Source organism: Pseudochaenichthys georgianus, chromosome 14 (genome assembly GCF_902827115.2).
Source record: "Pseudochaenichthys georgianus chromosome 14, fPseGeo1.2, whole genome shotgun sequence".
NCBI classification, from domain to species: Eukaryota; Metazoa; Chordata; class Actinopteri; order Perciformes; family Channichthyidae; genus Pseudochaenichthys; species Pseudochaenichthys georgianus.
This window is the reverse complement of record NC_047516.1, coordinates 32090313-32107246: the sequence shown is the minus strand read 5'-3', so window position 1 is coordinate 32107246 and position 16934 is coordinate 32090313. Positions and strand designations below refer to the sequence as shown.

At 38.2% G+C, this 16934-nt stretch overlaps 1 protein-coding gene across 2 annotated transcripts; it reads left to right on the top strand.

The window, feature by feature from the left end:
• The first annotated feature begins 3367 nt into the window (after positions 1–3367).
• Positions 3368–16620, top strand: nufip2 (nuclear FMR1 interacting protein 2). Of its 2 annotated transcripts, none has more exons than XM_034099442.2 (4): positions 3368–3817; positions 5603–7300; positions 8391–8423; positions 12581–16620. In XM_034099442.2, the coding sequence occupies exons 1-4, from the start codon at positions 3670–3672 to the stop codon at positions 12631–12633; spliced, it is 1932 nt and encodes a 643-aa protein (XP_033955333.1). In that variant the 5' UTR covers positions 3368–3669; the 3' UTR covers positions 12634–16620. The 2 variants fall into 2 exon arrangements, with proteins under 2 accessions (XP_033955333.1, XP_033955332.1); XM_034099441.2 differs by having other exon boundaries at positions 3368–3835.
• Positions 16621–16934: the final 314 nt, after the last annotated feature.

The window sequence follows — 16934 nt, the reverse complement described above, 5'->3', positions numbered from 1 at the left end:
GTAAACAGGAAAAACAGTAGACTAACTAAATCATAAACATGCATGAAAAATAAATATTGTCATTGCACATTATATTGAGATATCAGTGGTTTACATTGATATTGCAAATGGATGAATGGTTGTCTGAATAAAATAATAAACATATGATTGAGGTTTTTTTTTTTAAATGGAAAAAGTCATAGTGTAGTATGTAGAAAATCATCAGAATAAAGTCCTAGAATAGCACGTCAAATACATACTAAAACTAGTTATAGTATAATATGTCCATACAATCGTAAACAAATCTTAATATATTTTGTCAAAAAATATCATTAATAAACTCACAAATTCATGTCATAAAAATACACACTATGATATAAGTAATTGTATAGTAAGTCATAAAAAAGTTAATTATTTCCAAAAATATAAAAGTAGTAGTGTAAACATAAATATTAAAAAAAATTAAATAAACAAATTAAATGATTATTGGGAAAGTCATAGTATAATATTTTCGAAAAAATATAAAAGGTCATTCTAAAGTATTTCAAAAAATATCATAACAATGAATGGTAGGCTAAAACATGATAAAAGATTATTTCCAAAAATATAAAAACATGTCATAGTACAGTATCTTGAAGAATAATTAAAAAAATCATAGTACATTATTCAAAAAGAAATTATGAAGAAAATGTATAAAAGTATAGTTACATGTGCAAAATATAATGGATAAAGTCATAGTTTAGTATGATAAAGTATTGGTAGATTATGTTTAAATTTATAAAGATTTATAAAGTGTTGCATTTGAAAAAAAAGCTAAAAATGTATTTCGATATGATACTTATTTGTGTTGATGTCATAATATGGTATGTCCTCAAAAAGTATTAGTATAGTATGTCATAAAGAAGTTATATTAAAGATCTCAAAAAATACATTGTATAGTTTGTCATTATGAAGTCATTATATGTCACGAGTCATGACTTTATTTTGATAAATTTCCCTCGAAAAATGGGCCAAGAATGGGCCAAGAATCGTCATGTATATGAAACGAGTCCTATCAATGGAAAAGATTATGTATATATTGATAAACAAAATGCAGTTCATGCGACCTTTATGTACCTGAAAAACACCCTTTATATACTGAATACTTAATCTTATAAATCTTATACTGAGTTGATGGGGTAAAGGGAGGCAAAACAGGGTGAAAAACAGTTTGCAGTGTTTTAACTCCCAGTATTCAACAATAAAATATTCTTTAAAGTCACAAAAACATAATATATAGACAATTAGATAACCAAGAGGTATCCCATATGAGACTCAATAAATGAAGTGCAGAATAGTGCTGTATACACACGATCCTTGTGTCTGCCAACAGAGGACGCTGTTGTCTCTGTTATGCCCCACATGATTCATAATCATGATGCATTCTGCCACATCCTGCCGCACACAGTATGTGAGGAGAGGAACTATGAGTATTTATATATGAGGTATGGTATGTGAAATGATAAATTAAACAAACCATCCTTTTCTCTACAAATGAAAAATTACTTGCACGATAATTAAATATTCAATGTCTAATTATTATAATTGCTTTTATTATCCAGAGCTGTATAAAGGTCCAGAGTCATACTAAAACTACACCTCTCAGAGTGAATTCGTTTTCAGTGCTGGGGCCAATTATTTTATGAGCGGGGCAAATTAAATGCAGGGCAAAAAAGACAAAGATAGTGATGCACATTTTAACATTTATAGCTTTGCATGAAGTCATAGCACAAAAAAAAACATTAAATACCATCATTGGTGTTATTTTTAAGTAACATCATTTGTTTCAGTAGTTACAATGTTATTAAATGACTTTATGAAAAACGAAATGCATTCCTCGTAACTTCGGCTAATTACGGCGCTTCCTAAAACTGTATCATCATTATAAACTCCTCTTATGGATGGGGGTTACAGCTCATTGTTACAGGGGGTCTTGGTCACTGTTGCCCCATCGCCTGAACAGACCCATGCGATCTAATCATCAAATCAGAGTGTGATATAACATAACAGACATAAATGTATTCCAAATAAATTCAACTTGAGAATCAGGATCGAGTTTATTGCCAGTTACGTTTACACATAGGCCTACAAGGAATTTGCTTTGGTGTATGATTGTGCAAACATAAACAACAAGGAAATAAGTTGTAGGAGAAGATCAAATATAGAAAGATTATACACATACCTGTTTATGTTTTGCAATGATGTAATCCTCTCAGTCATATGTCTCTCTGTGTTTTTGCATGTGGGCAAATAAGGTAAGGTGATATTTGTGAGGGGAAATAAAACTGAACAATTAATATACATAGCATATCAAATATACCACACACAGTTGTGAAGTGTGAATTCCTGATTGAAGATGCATAGCACATTAATAACTTGTGTGAACATACATATGATATAGTATGTGTTGAAGACTACATCTATAGCGCATTTTGCAATCATAGTAAGATAAGATGATAAGAAGTACTTTATTGATCCCAATTTAGAAAATGTTTGCTTTTCAGCAGCATAAAAATGCATGGCATTGTTCAATACAAATTAAAAGAAATAAACATTCCAAAATGTAAACATCTCAATAGAAATAAAATAGCATTAGAAAAAAAAAGTAGAAAATATACATGTTGAATTACACATTTACAGTAACAAAATATAAAGCAGGATATTATACATAAGTATGTGAGGAATGGAATATTACATATTAGATTGAATGTAAATGTAACATGTACTGTCTGATGTGCTTTTAAGTCCAGTAGTGAGTTAAAATTAATTTATATTGCTTAATTCCTATACTTTTTAAAGTACATGTTGCATTGTGGTGCACTCACTACAATCATAATATCATAAAATATTTAAGATGTGACTTTTAAAGAATGTTATTTGTCTCATGGATGCTGTTGACTAGTTTAAACCATAGCTATTGTAATTCTTGAAGGGATTATAGGTGACTATGGGTACATAAAGTCTTATAAACCCCATTAGTAAAACTCTAGTTCAAAACTAGTGAAGAGCAATCCTAAAACACTTATAATTCATTCAGGTCTATGTTGTGTACATATGTATATAATAAATCAGAGTGCAATACATGTGAATAATAATAAATGAATTATAATTCACTTTAAATACATAATACACACTATATGGTTTATAGAATGCATTACTTTAAAAACAGCTACAGGAATACTTTTTTTCTATTGGAAATGTGGTAACATATTTAGAAATTAATTATGAATGTTTGACTATTAAGTTGCTTTTCTATTTTTGAGAGAGGGTCTGCTCTCGCAGGGACCCTCCACCAACGTGTCCACTGGCTGGAGACGTGGCAGCACCTCCGGTCATATGATTTTAGTTCACACACGAACCCCACCCCGAAAAGATTTTTTTATCTTCTATCACGTGTCCGTTATTTTTGTGTGAATCGTCTACGGAGATCCGAAAAGCTCTGCAAAATATCCCCTGCATATCTCAGCACAAAAACTAGACACGGAGTTTAGTGGCGGTGACCACCCAAAACAGTGCCATTTTTAGACGTTTACTGCTGACGTTACAGAGGCTTCAAATAGCTTCCGTTTTACACTGGTAGTGATTGGACTATCCCGTACCTACTCTGTAAGCTAACATATTGGTTGAACAAGTCCGACATTCTACACTTCAATGGAGGAACAGCCCAAAGATCGGGCACAAGAAAGGCAATACAACCACCACGGAGAGGACAGACAATCTACTCAACATACAACTTGTCTAAAAAATGATCAGAGCCACTTCCAGCGCCAGCATCAGGAAACGCAGACGAAGAAAACAGGTTGGGCCATCCGGAAAAGTGAGCTAACGCTTGCTAGCCTTACTCAGCTAATGTCAACGAGCCGACTAGCATTTACTAGCTTTTAACTCCGCTCAGATTGAGTGCTGAGCATGCCAGCTAGCTTTTAAATCAAACTATTTGCTGTGCCCTGGGTAATTTGAGAAACGTTACAGCGGATGAATGGCTAACCTATTGGACCGACAGTTGGCCACTGTTGGACCAGAGACCATGCAATACGTTAGCTAGGTGGCTAGCTGACGTTGCGTGACAGTTGTCGCTGGTTTGACATATCGGGGATTGACCTTGTGCGCCGGTTTCAACACTCGTTTTTCTATGGCAAATACAACTAAATACTTTCAGAAATCCGACTGGGTCACCATGTGTTATATATGCATTAACCAGTATGCTTGCATGGCGATTCGCGTTGAACAGTAGGCAGATATCTACCTTGTTAATTTCAACATGCTTGTGTCCAGTTTAAGAAAGCGAGCCGGCTACACTGGAATGTTCTGAGCTGCCATTTCCTGTCGGCCATGTTAGAATATCACTGCGAGCTAATGCTACAGTTACCCGGCTACTAAATACTTTTTTCCCAACCAAGGTACATTGCAACACTGACATTTCGTTGATCTCTTTTGTCTACTTATGTTGTTGGTGTTAAGTGGCTGTCTTACGACACAGCCGACTATTATCGATGCCAGGGCGTGCTAATGCCCAACGAGTCCCTGGCTAGTTGACATTAGCTAACGTTAGCCATCTTTGACAGGCCTGTTGCATGTTGTCCAGTCAACGTGAAGCCACGCAGCAACTCGATAAGGACCAATTGATACATATACGGTTTGCTGCAACTAAACATACACTGTAACTGTCAACATTACGTTTGCTGGCAATGCAAATAAAAAATAATGGGCCTCTGTATAATACAACTAAGTGAAGCAAGGCTGTATGGAGGTGCTTGTGCTGTGCCCGCAGACATGAGGGACAGCACCATTGAATTTGAAGCCCTAGGTTGACGCAGCCGTGCCCATGTCTCTGCTCTTTGCAATGCATAGGCCTATTTCTGGTTCACTGCCACTCCAAATGTATCATATATGCTGCTGTGAACCCTCCCATTACATCTTGCAGCAACTGGTATTTGATGTCAGATCAGATCATCTCAAGTTAACATTCCAGTATGCAGTTGACTTTTGTGAGGTATATTGCTTATAGCTTGCTAAATACAGTGATCACGCAGCTCATCTTGGAATGTGCCATTCTGTTAACACTTCAACGTGAACTAGAAATGGCAATTTATCCGTTTGTCTCACTGCTCTGGTTAAAAGATGCTGGGCCACATTGCTTTCTCAAAAATTGACTAATTTATCTGAAAAGAAAAGTTAACTTTGAACAAAAAAAAGGCCAAACATATATATTTGTGGTTTGCATAAGGAAAAGTTGCAATGCCAAATGTGATTGAGCTGGATAATTCATAATGGGGTTAATTTAAAAAAGGACTAATATAGACACGAATAATCCTAAACATTTTTTAGGTTCTGTGAGTTCAGGCAGGTCCTATTTCTCATTGTTGCTTTACAAATACATTTACCAAACATATGTTGTAGTGGTACCTTTTTTTTGTCTTTGCATGACTTCTATTTTGTATTAGTGGGAAAAGGCAAAGTAATTGGCATAGCGTTTTTGTATTAAGTACCTTTACAAGTTGGTGCAGTTCTCTTTAAGCTAGTTGAACACATGTCTGAGGTTTTGTATAATTTCATCATAAACTGATTGTGTTTTCTTTTTCAGGCATTAAAAAAGTAAACATCAGTGAAGAGGAAGGGGAGAGGAATCCACATCTGTCTCATACTGTTCCTATATCACATCCCCCCAACAACAATGGTAACAGACATGCAAGTAATACAAATGCGAAGCAGAAATCATCCCAAAAGCTGTACACGACTGTCCCAAAAGTGAGCAGCAAAGGACTGGCCCTTAACAAGAATATGGACTTTAAAAATGACAAGGAAAAGGCTCTGGATTTGAATCATCATGAGAGCCAACCTTTGGATAAAAAAGACTCTTTGTTGCTTCAAAATGGTGTTGTAAACTGTGGCTTAATTACAAATGGCTATTCTAGCAAGGACAATGATGGCAGCGGCTCTGAGGGTGGATATACTACTCCGAAAAAACGCAAGGCCAGATGTAACAATGCCAAGAACACTGATAATGTGATGAGAGAAAAGGAAAAAGACATGCAGCAGGGCAACACTACACAAGAACACGTGGCTTTTAATATGGAGACAACTGAGAAGGGAGTGACTTCTAGACTTGATGGCTTTAGAGCAGCAAATAAAGTAGAAGCTCAGTCAACAGCTCGACGGGCTGTTGTATCAGAGGCTTCAATGGGTGAATCTCAGAGGAAAAACTCTGATGGCAAAACAGCTGGCACTTTTGGTAAAAAGACTGAGGAAAGGCACAAAGCCAAGCTTTCCTCACCTTCAAAAGAGGACTCGTGGACTTTGTTCAAGCCCCCTCCGGTGTTTCCTGTGGACAATAGCAGTGCAAAAATTGTTCCCAAGATCAGTTATGCAAGCAAAGTGAAAGAGAACCTCAACAAAGTAGCTCAAGGTGGAGGAGAGGCACTGCCTCCTCCGGTTAGACTGTCACAGGTCCCCATGTCTGCTATGAAAACTATCACCTCAGCTAGCTTTACTAATGGCCCTGTTTCTGGAAACGGAAATGGCTGCGCATCAGTGGGTACCTTCTTTGCTCCTGCTGCTAGTAGTATTCCACCAACCCCATCTATTTCAAGTGGCGAGAATGTAGCATCTCCTTTGGAAAGTAACTGTAGCTCTACAACCAGTCCTGTAGATGGAGAAGCATACGAGCTTAGAAAGTGTACTCTTTTAATTTACCCTTTAAATATGCAACCTGTGCTCCCTAGTGCTCGTCACCTCGACCCACCGGCTGCTCAGACAAATCAGAAAGCCCTGGGAGATATCTTCCAGAATCAGTGGGGGCTTTCCTTCATCAATGACCCCAACTTGGGTCCAGAAGGAGGAGGAGGTGGCCAGGTGCCTGCAGCGGACAAGACTACTGTGGTCACACCTCAAAGCGAGTGTCAGGCTGCTGCTGCCAAAGCTGCCCAGCCATGCTTTGATGTGAGCCCATCTTTTTTAGAGCCTGGCACTTTGGCTCAAGACCCAGAGAAAAGGACTTGTGCTCCTTGCAATGCGTCTAATGCTTGTTTTCCTGCGTGTGTGATGAGTGAGGAGGATATCAAGCTGCAACCATGTAGCCAGCAGAAGACAACAGTTGAGGCCAAGGGTGCAGGTTCTGCTGTTTCTGCTGCCGGTAAAGACAACGGTGCTAAGCCTGCACAGGGCCAGCTAACCACTGTGTTGTTTGGCTCATCCAAACAACAGGCTCCCACTAAAGACATTGGCAGGAGCTGCAGCTGGGGCTTCTTCGATATTAAAGCTGCTGTCACTTATCACACTAAAGGTAACTTTGACTGCTTACTCTTTTTATCGTGTAAATTAGAATTTAATTTGTTATGGTTGAGATTTATTTCCAGGTTGATCTGGGGACACCCGTGGTTGTTCAGTGTCACCAAAGTTCATTGTTTTAGTAAAGAAGTTGTTAAAAAACAATTAAAACTGAAATCTCTAAGTGTGCTGCCTGTAGCCTGTGACTCTTTATCTATAAGCTCACAGAGGAGGAACAAATACATATAGCTCAATAGATATTGTGACATTATTGGAGAGTTTACTGTTGGTGCTCTAACAAAAAAGAATTGCTCTAACAAAATACCCACACAATGGGATTGTTGACAAATAATCACCAGTAATGTAGATATGCTGACAAAGTGGGTAAAGGCAAATAATAAAACGGATGGAACAGTTTGTGTTAGAAAATGTCATTACTTTAGAACAGCTTTTAAACCAGGATAGACATCGAACGCGATATGAGAATATCCATAATAAAGTCCTGTATATGTTGATATATTGCCAATCCCTTGTATTGCTGGCACTATAATTGCTTTGATAAGAAAAATTACCCGCATCCTACACATTATTGAAGAACGTCGTAATTACAGCTAACCTATGTGACAAATACATTGTGTCTTTTGTAAATGTTTCACAGTTAAAGCAGCTGTTTTGGCAGCCGAATGCTTTTAAATGTGAATGATTCTGAAGTCATGTTCGGTGTTGTCGAGTAGAAGCTTAATACAGCTTTTATCCGATTAGGGAGAGTAAGAAAGGGGGAAGAAATGTAGTCCTATATTTATGAGATCAAATGACTCACAGTTGCTGGATAGCTACTGTGAATCCCTCTTGTGCGTTAATGCAATTTGAATCTAGTGCGGAAATGATGGTGGCAGACTTTGCCATTTGGATCTAATAAAATCTTAATGATAATAACTTTAAGTGCCTACAATTCTTAAGGAATGTTAGTGTTATATGTATGAAACAATGCATTAAGAAATTAAATGATACATTTTGATATTACATATTTTAACAGAAGAGTATTGCATTTTCTGAAAATGTTCTTTATGACCTGAAATAATGCGTGTTCTGTTTTCCTTCAACAGAAATGGAATTCCTTTTCAGCCTGCAAAAACAAGGTAAACTGAGCTTGTAGCCCTCACTTCTTCATCTTCCATTTTCAGAAATGTTGAGGTCCTTCAGTCTTCTCAACAAGAATTAGATCTAGAAAGGTCAGAACATGTAATATAATACAAGATGTGTTCTGGTGGGAGTCCAAGTCTGAGGCTACTTATATTCATACATGTGCTGAACCAAGTGCTTCTGATCCAAATGTGATGCAAATGTAAAAAAACAAACGAGAATGATTTCATTATTATTAGCTCTTTTGCTGTTTGGTATTTCAAAATACCCGTTTTCATTAAAAAAAAAACGGCATTGCCGCTTTTTGCTGCACATTGTCAACATAAGAAAATGGGTGATCAAGACTTGGATGCAAACAAGCTGAATCTAAATATATATATCTTATCTATTAACAGTATCGTGGGGAAAACATGTGGGGAAGCCAATAATACGTCCTTTCTTTTGTGTCGGGGGTGTGGTGGTTAATGTAATAACGTAACCAGATGAGTGATTACAGCACCCGGTATCATTTTACACATGTGTATCATACAGATGCAGGACTTACACACGCCTGTTATCTAACGGACAGGTCCGCACGCACTCTCCAGCCGAAACTCTAATAAGCATTAATTCACAAACTACATCAGGAGACCTTTAACGTTTTACGTCCGATTCGCTCCTTTTTTCCTCGCTGTACACAGCTCCAGTTTGGGCATCGGCCTGTCATCAGATTGTATTTGTTGTTGCTGCTGTAGCGGAAGTTTAGTACAATTATTTTGAGTAAATACTCCAAATCTTCACCCTCCATAATTGCACTTGCTTCAGTTGCTTGCTACTTTCTAACGGCGGTGAGAGTGGTGCAGTGACGCTATCTATCTTCTATCGATTAGAGTTATGATTCGAAAATTATAAAAGTAGGGTAGACATGTGGCAGGGGCATGACGTGAGCCTTGTCTGATTGGTCAATCCCTCCATTTTTTTTCACCAAGGGAAGCCAATTTCGGCTAGCCTCCTCTCGCAACAGAGTGCAATCTACTGTTTCACCATAACATCTAGAGGGGCGCTGTTTCACTATTTGTAAAATACTCAATGAGAATGGGGGAGAGACGGGCCGGCAGCAACACACAACAAAGAATTAACGAAACTAATCGAAGTGTTTTTATTTATTTATTAAAATTATAACTACAATCCGAAAAAACAGGGGAATCCTGGCTTCCCTTGGCCTCCAGGAGAAAACGCCACTGTCTATTGATCACAAAAGCACCTGCATATGAGATGTAAAATATGAGAAGATGGTAAATGTTTGCCCATGTTTCACTTTAGGGGCTGAGTTTTGGTTCATCAATAGTAGTAACCTGATAGAGAAAGATCCTGAAGCTTGTATAGTCATTTCCTTACCCTAAATCACTCTACATAAATAACACTTTGGTTCTACTTTGACTGTAGAGCAGCATGTGCACAGAGGCTGCATTACAGCCCACAGTGGGCCCTTCAGGTACAGATAGCTGTATATCATGGACAAACATCACATGAGAGTTAATCCTTGAAAGTTAAATGCTACATTTATTGTATAACTAAAAGTTCAGTAACATAAGCAACCCCGAGTAATCACTTAAAGGAACTCAAATGACTGTAACATAATACTGCTGTACAGTCAAAACAGTGTGTTGAGGCTGTGTTAAATACACATTTGAGCCAATTTGGCCGGGTTTGGTGTCAAGATTAGTGTTGATGATTAAGTTACCAATGAATAATAATAATAATACATTGCATTTCAAAGCGCTTTTCCAGGTGCTCAAAGACGCTTTACAGTGGTGATAAAACATGATAAAATAGAATTTAAAAGTTATTAGAACAAGATAAAATAACATTTAAAAGTTATTAAAACGGCAATACAGCATAATTCACAGATTAAAAGCCAGTCTGAAGAGGTGTGTTTTGGTCAGTGTTTTGAAAGTGGGGGGGTCAGTGCAGTCTCTGATGTGTTGTGGGAGGGAGTTGCAGAGGGTGGGGGCAGCGGTGGAGAAGGCTGGATGAAGGTACTTTTGATACTCGACTTGGAGAAAAATAAACATATTTTTCAACACAACTAGTTTTTTCTTTTAGCAAATGCAGGGATGCAAATTTGTCACCTTTCGGCGAAATTCTCCATTTTGAATCCAAAATAGGTCGTGTGTGTGATTCATGTAGATCTGCAATAAAAATGTTTTTGGGGTATTGGGGGGGTCAGAGACCCGGAGTAATCTGCGGCCGCGATGAGGGTCTAGCTTCAGCAGCTACATTACCTACGGGTGCATTCGTTAATATTAACTGTGTGGTCGGGAGTCACTGTGGCACAGACTGCACCGCTGGTGAACAGCTGTTAGAACGGGCCGTTCAGGTGTTCAGAGCAGAGCTCTCTGTCGGAGCGCAGAGCGTGATGTGCACTGAAAAGTTTTTCTGTCGCAATATTACCGTTGAGCTGGCTAACTAGCATACATTGTCACTATCTGCTAACGTTAGCTTTAGCCTTCGTTTTCTAATAGTTTTTTTCATAGGCTATAAACGGAGGTGGTATAAGTATAGATCTTGTTCTTGAGTAAAAGTAGAAGCACTAAGATCTTGTACTTGATTAAAAGTAGAAGTACTCAGATATTGTACTAGAGTAGAAGTACTCAGATATTGTACTAGAGTAAAAGTACAAGTACTCAGGTTTGAGTCAAAGTAGAAGTACCAGAGTGTAGGAACAATCCTGCAATCAAAATGTTTCTCAAATAAAAGTACAAAAGTATTATCATGAAAATATAGTTAAAGTAGCCACAGTAAAAGTAGAAGTACTCAGATCTTGTACTTGAGTAAAAGTAGAAGTACTCAGGTCTTGTACTTGAGTAAAAGTACCAGAGTGTAGGAATACTCTGTTACAGTAAAAGTCCTGCATTCAAAATGTTCCTCAAGTAAAAGTATTCTCATCAAAATATAGTGAAAGTAGCGACAGTAAAAGTAGTCACTGTGCAGATTGGTCCAGTTCAGAATAATATATATGATATGTTTTATAATGATCGATCATGAAAGTGTTCTCAAAGCTGGTGAAGGTGCAGCTAGTCTGAATGACTTTGTAGACTGCAGGGTAGCTGGTGGAGGTGCAGCTAGTCTGAATGACTTTGTAGACTGCAGGGTAGCTGGTGGATTTACTCCAGGTGGAACTAAAGTCTGATTCAACACTTGGTTAGATTTCACATCATTCATCCACATCTGTGAAGTAACTAAAGGGATTAATACATGTAGTGGAGTAGAAGTACACCATGTACCTCTGAACTGTAGAGGAGAAGAAGAACAAAGTAGCAAAACATTGAAATACTTAAATAAAGTACAAGTATCTCAAAATTGTACCCAAGTATAGTACTTGAGTTTATGAACTTAGTTACTTTACACCAGTGGCTATACAGATAGAAAGACTAAGCCTTGCAGAGGCATGAAAATACATTTTCAAAATGCTCAACAGCTGCCAGAATTATAAACTGACTGCTACACAATTAAAATAAATGCTTTTATATATTTCTATTAGATGTGACTCTTTAATGTTTCTGTTATTACTAACTGCTGCTTTAGTTGTTCTGACGGCTAACATCCTGTTGTTCCTCATTTTAAAGCCCATATTCCGTGGGGTCGGGGGGCTCGGATCAATGCTTGTCACCTTTTTCATACCTGATGAGTTTGCATCCCTGAAATTATTTAGATTTAAATGGTTATTTGTTTTTCTACTAATGATACTCACCTTAAGATCCAATCTCTGTACCTTTTATTGAGGATGAATACAGTGTACATTAAGAAAAGAGAAAAATATCAATTGAAAACATTTTAATGATAATTTTTTAATAAATCCTACATCATAGAGGGGGACAAATGATATAGAAATGAGAATAATACGGCTCCTATAAGGTAATTATTACACTAAAAAGAGCTTAAATATGCTATTTAGTATGTCCCTGATAGGAGCAGATGTTTGTCTTTTAAGCTTACTGTTATTAAGTAAAGTCTACAAGAGAAAAACCTATAGACCTTTATTCATCTCTAGTCAATTGGTACATATTATTTATGTTTTTTTTGTATGCACTGGCCCGTGGTGCGAAAGGTTTCCCTCGGGCAAAGTGCGTTGAGTATCCCTAAACTAACCTTTCTCCCCCCTCTGCTGTAGATCCAAAAAGAGTGGTGGTTTATGATGAGACCAAGGACGGACCTGATCAGTGAGGTACTTGCAGTACTTACCTTCTTCTCTTCTGGGTGCTGCGATTATCTACCTGGAGTCCTGAATCCTGTTGGACAGATAAAGTGACAACTGTGAAAACATTGATAGTTTAGCATGACAGATTTTTCCTTGGAATCTCCGATGGAATAACAGACTTCTTTAGGGGCCTCAGACAAACACACACACACACACACTCTCTGGAGGGACGTTAGGAGTTGATCGGTGACTCTCCAACACGATAACTGACACTTTGGAGCTGTGCTAGTTGTTTGTCTCATGGCTCTTAAAGGGCGATGTTTGGGAGTTCAACAAAAGGAAGGTGTCATGGATTGCACCTCCCTAAGCCTTTTTCCTGTTGAACTGCGGCAGCCGTCAGTCTGACTTTGGGATGTCTCAGTCATTTCTTCTTCACGCATTCAAATGAGTTCATTGTAGATATGTTAGACTTTTTACATACACATCCGTGTGCAAGCTTGAATCTACCGTGGAGGAAAAGGAGAGCACACTTTGCAAAGAATGCCTTGAAGTTGTGGAGTTCAGATCTTTGGAAGCTCAAAGGTGAGGTCCCATCCAGGAAGAGAACCTCGTCTTAAGTCCTCAAGGCAAAATCAGAGCCCAGGAATTTAAACTCTTGCTTTTTTCTTTTTCTACTTGTCTGTTTGTCTGCCCTAACGTGAATGTGTTCTCTGCCCTGCAGTATGACCCAGAGCACAGGTACAAGAGTGCCCAATCTGAAGGAAAGCCACGCCCCTTCATTTCATTTTTACACCAGGTCTCTGTTAAAAGCTACATATTTTCATCTTAAGGCTTCTAGTACATTTCATGCAGATCGATATGCGGTCAGGTCCTAAATTCCGACTCATTTAAATATATACCTTCTAGTATGTGAATCCTTGATTTAGGAATGAACTGAGTGAGCAAGAGCTCCCAATGTGCTCTTTGTTCAGCGGCAAGACTCAGGATGTCCATACAGAGGTCGTTGGGGTTTTTCTTTCTATGTCAAAACTGTTCAATTCCTATTGTCAAAGGAACATGTGTTGCATTTTACGACTGATTTTTATTTCTGTTTTTCTGACTCAGCATCTGGTCTTTTACCTCTCTGCCTTACGGCATTGTATTTCTTGCATGTTTACTGGGGGGAATGAACGCGTCAGAGGTTCATCGCCATACAAAGATAACAGTAACACAACAACAATGGCAACACTAATCTCGGTTCCCCTCCCCAACTAGCCACTTAGTGTTCAAATGTGAAGATGAATTATATTATGTTTTACTGTTAACATTTTGACATTTGCAAACCAGTGTGCAATAACACCGTGTGATCCAGACGCAGTGTGTGGGGGTTATGGAGCTACGTTATCACCACCCAAATGCTGGTGGGGTTTGTTAAAAAATAAGAAGGTGCGATTTCAGTTTGTTGCACAAATCCTAAAGTGGGTTTTGCTAAGGAGCTCACGTTAAAAGATCTAATTAAGTCTAGGGAGCCCAAATTCGCTAACTACTAACTGGCCAGCTGTGACATCACTCATCTCCATCTGCAGATCACGATCGCGTTATCCAACATGGCAACAGAACTGTTCCTGTTCTTTAGAACAGTGGTTCCCAACCGGGGGCACGGGGACCCCTAGGGTTACTTGGGGGGTTTAGGGGGTATGTAGAAAGATTAGGGATTGCAAAAATATTACAGACATCGAAACATCAATTTCCATAAGCCTTGTGTCCAACCCCCTAAACTATCAAAGCTCATGAAGGACAAGCACGCTCAAGTCTCATTACAATCTCTAGGCTTAACAGAATATGTTGAAACTGCTAGAAGTGAATCTTAACATTATTGTTTTTTATTAAGTGTTGATGTCAAGTTGAAATGCTTTTGTATTAAGCTTGAGTTATACAAGTCATTTTCATGTAAGGAGAAGTTGGGTTGAATACAATTTAAAGAGTTTAACACGAGACAAAATGTAGGCGAATCATCACAGATGAGTGTAGACACGACGGGTTGGGAACCACTGCTTTAGAAGATATGATTTGGTTAATGTGTGGATCAATAGCACTTTATGTAAACTAATTGCTTTTATTTTTTAATTACAAGAGAGATCTATATGTATTGACAAGAAATACTAGTTGAAATAATGGCTCTGGGCTGTTACTTTAAAAAAACAAACAACAGAATTATTAAATGTAACTCAGGTAGTGTTAATAAAGCCATGACTATGTTAACTATTGTTTTTTGCCAAACGGCCCTTTGTCATGTGATGTACTCAAATTGGAAATGCTCAATTGAAGTCCTGTTATATATAGTCGTGTATGATGTGTGACAAAACACCAAATACTCTTGAGGAAAACTGTCACGGCGTGCAAGGTGCTCTCGTCGTCATTTGGGGCTCTAAAAATATTTCCTTTTTTATTTCCCCCTTTAAAAAAAAAAAAAAAAAAAACACATTGCTCCACGCGCTGTTTTCTATGTATACTATTCTGTAATCTTGCAATTTTGATGGTTCATTTTTCTCCCATGTGTGTTCATAGTGAAGCACCTATTGATGTATTATTGCTGAGCATCAGTGGTGTTTCTATTGGTCGGCTCCATACTGGGTATGAGCTTTTAAGTCCTGATTTAGGCAGCGCTGCAGCTTGTACTCGTGCAGAGCCACTTGTTCTGACGTGTCTCATCTCAGTCAGCTCTTTAAACAACTCTCTTTTTGGCTTCCATTGTACGGCATGTGATGGGAAAGTACCCTCCGAGTTATAACAGCTGTGTTGATATGAGAAAGCATGGGCATTTTGATTTAATATCGCCCATTAGCATTTAGACTTGTGTTTTTTTTTTCTGTGCTTGTGGAAATTGACATTTAATCCAGCATTAAGTTTCACAATTGAATTTCTTCTGATTGTCCATAACCCATCAGCAAAGCAACACAATCAGGTTCACATATGGTACATGCCAAATTGTTCAGGCTGAAAGCATCATCCTCCACGGGCAGGGCGCCATCTGTAGGCTCCTACATGTAAAACAGGGTGTTTAAAATGAGTAGTACGTGGTGTTACTGTAGTCTTACGACCTTTTTCTTTCAAAACTAAAAAAATATATTTTGTCTTGCTCTTTGAGAGGATGGTCCTTTCCAGGGAAATCAGAGAATCTCCCATCCTCCCACCCCAAGGATGGTCTTTTGAAGCACTTAATACAGCAACAAGGCTATGTTGAATATGCATTTATTAAGATGAAGCTATTATTTAGCATTGTAGCCTGCAAACCAAAAACAGGTTCTTGAAGCCAAGTACATGGTTAATCAGTGATGGGGGGGCGGGGGGGGGGGGGGGGGGCGAGTGACTGTTGAGAAAATAAAGCCTGATCATGTGCAGACTCTATCTCTGTCCCCTCAGGATGTGCAATCACCTCAAGGACTGAGGCAGGCTTCCAGGCTGAGTGACGAGCTCGGCCTCGTTGTATTTGTGGGTGTGTGCATAGCGAGTTCTTCCTATTATATGCAAGTTCCTCATATATTTCAATCCCCCCCCCCCTCCCCCTTTTTTGTTTCATGTTCAGGTGCCTGTGTGAAAACATATATACTTTTACAGCAATTTTGATTGTTTAAAATCTGCTTCCAGCATATATCCGTGCCATTTTTTTTGTTTCTTCATTCTTTTGTAACATTTGCAATGCTGTTTTAAGTTTTCTTACAGCTAATCCTATACTTTCTTCTTTCAAGCGACATGGACGCAGCTGAAAGCAATGAGAATTGTATGTGTTTAGAAATGTGTAAGCCAAAATCAGTTTGAATGGGACGGACGACGAGCTCTCGCTGGCCTATACTCATGCCGGTGCATTTGTCGAGTTCCTGTCTGAAGTAGCACATCATTGATTTCAACTGATTTAACAAATTTATGTTTTAACGTGTTTTTAAAAAAGGTTTTATTTTTGAGTTAGAACCTAATTTATCCATAGATGCACAAGTAGGATGAGACTAAAAGGAATAAATGATACAGAAAATCAAGATGTCTCATTTTTGTGTGAGTTTTAGATGATTACGTTACTGATAAAGACTGACCTATGTTATCCCCCAACAAACCGTTAATGTTAATATATTTGAACTCTTCCAGCAGATTTTCTACAAATGACTTTAACTCTTCAGATAGTTGAGATGGAGTGATGAGACTCACTGCATCCCAGAGTTCCTCTTAATATATTTTGTATTTGTAGTGATCATGTTGTGAGGTATTAAAGTGCGGTTCAACAACTCTGAAATCTGCTTTCGCCAAAGGTACACTACTCAGATATTCAGCTAGTGAAGGGCAAGCGCACAGACTG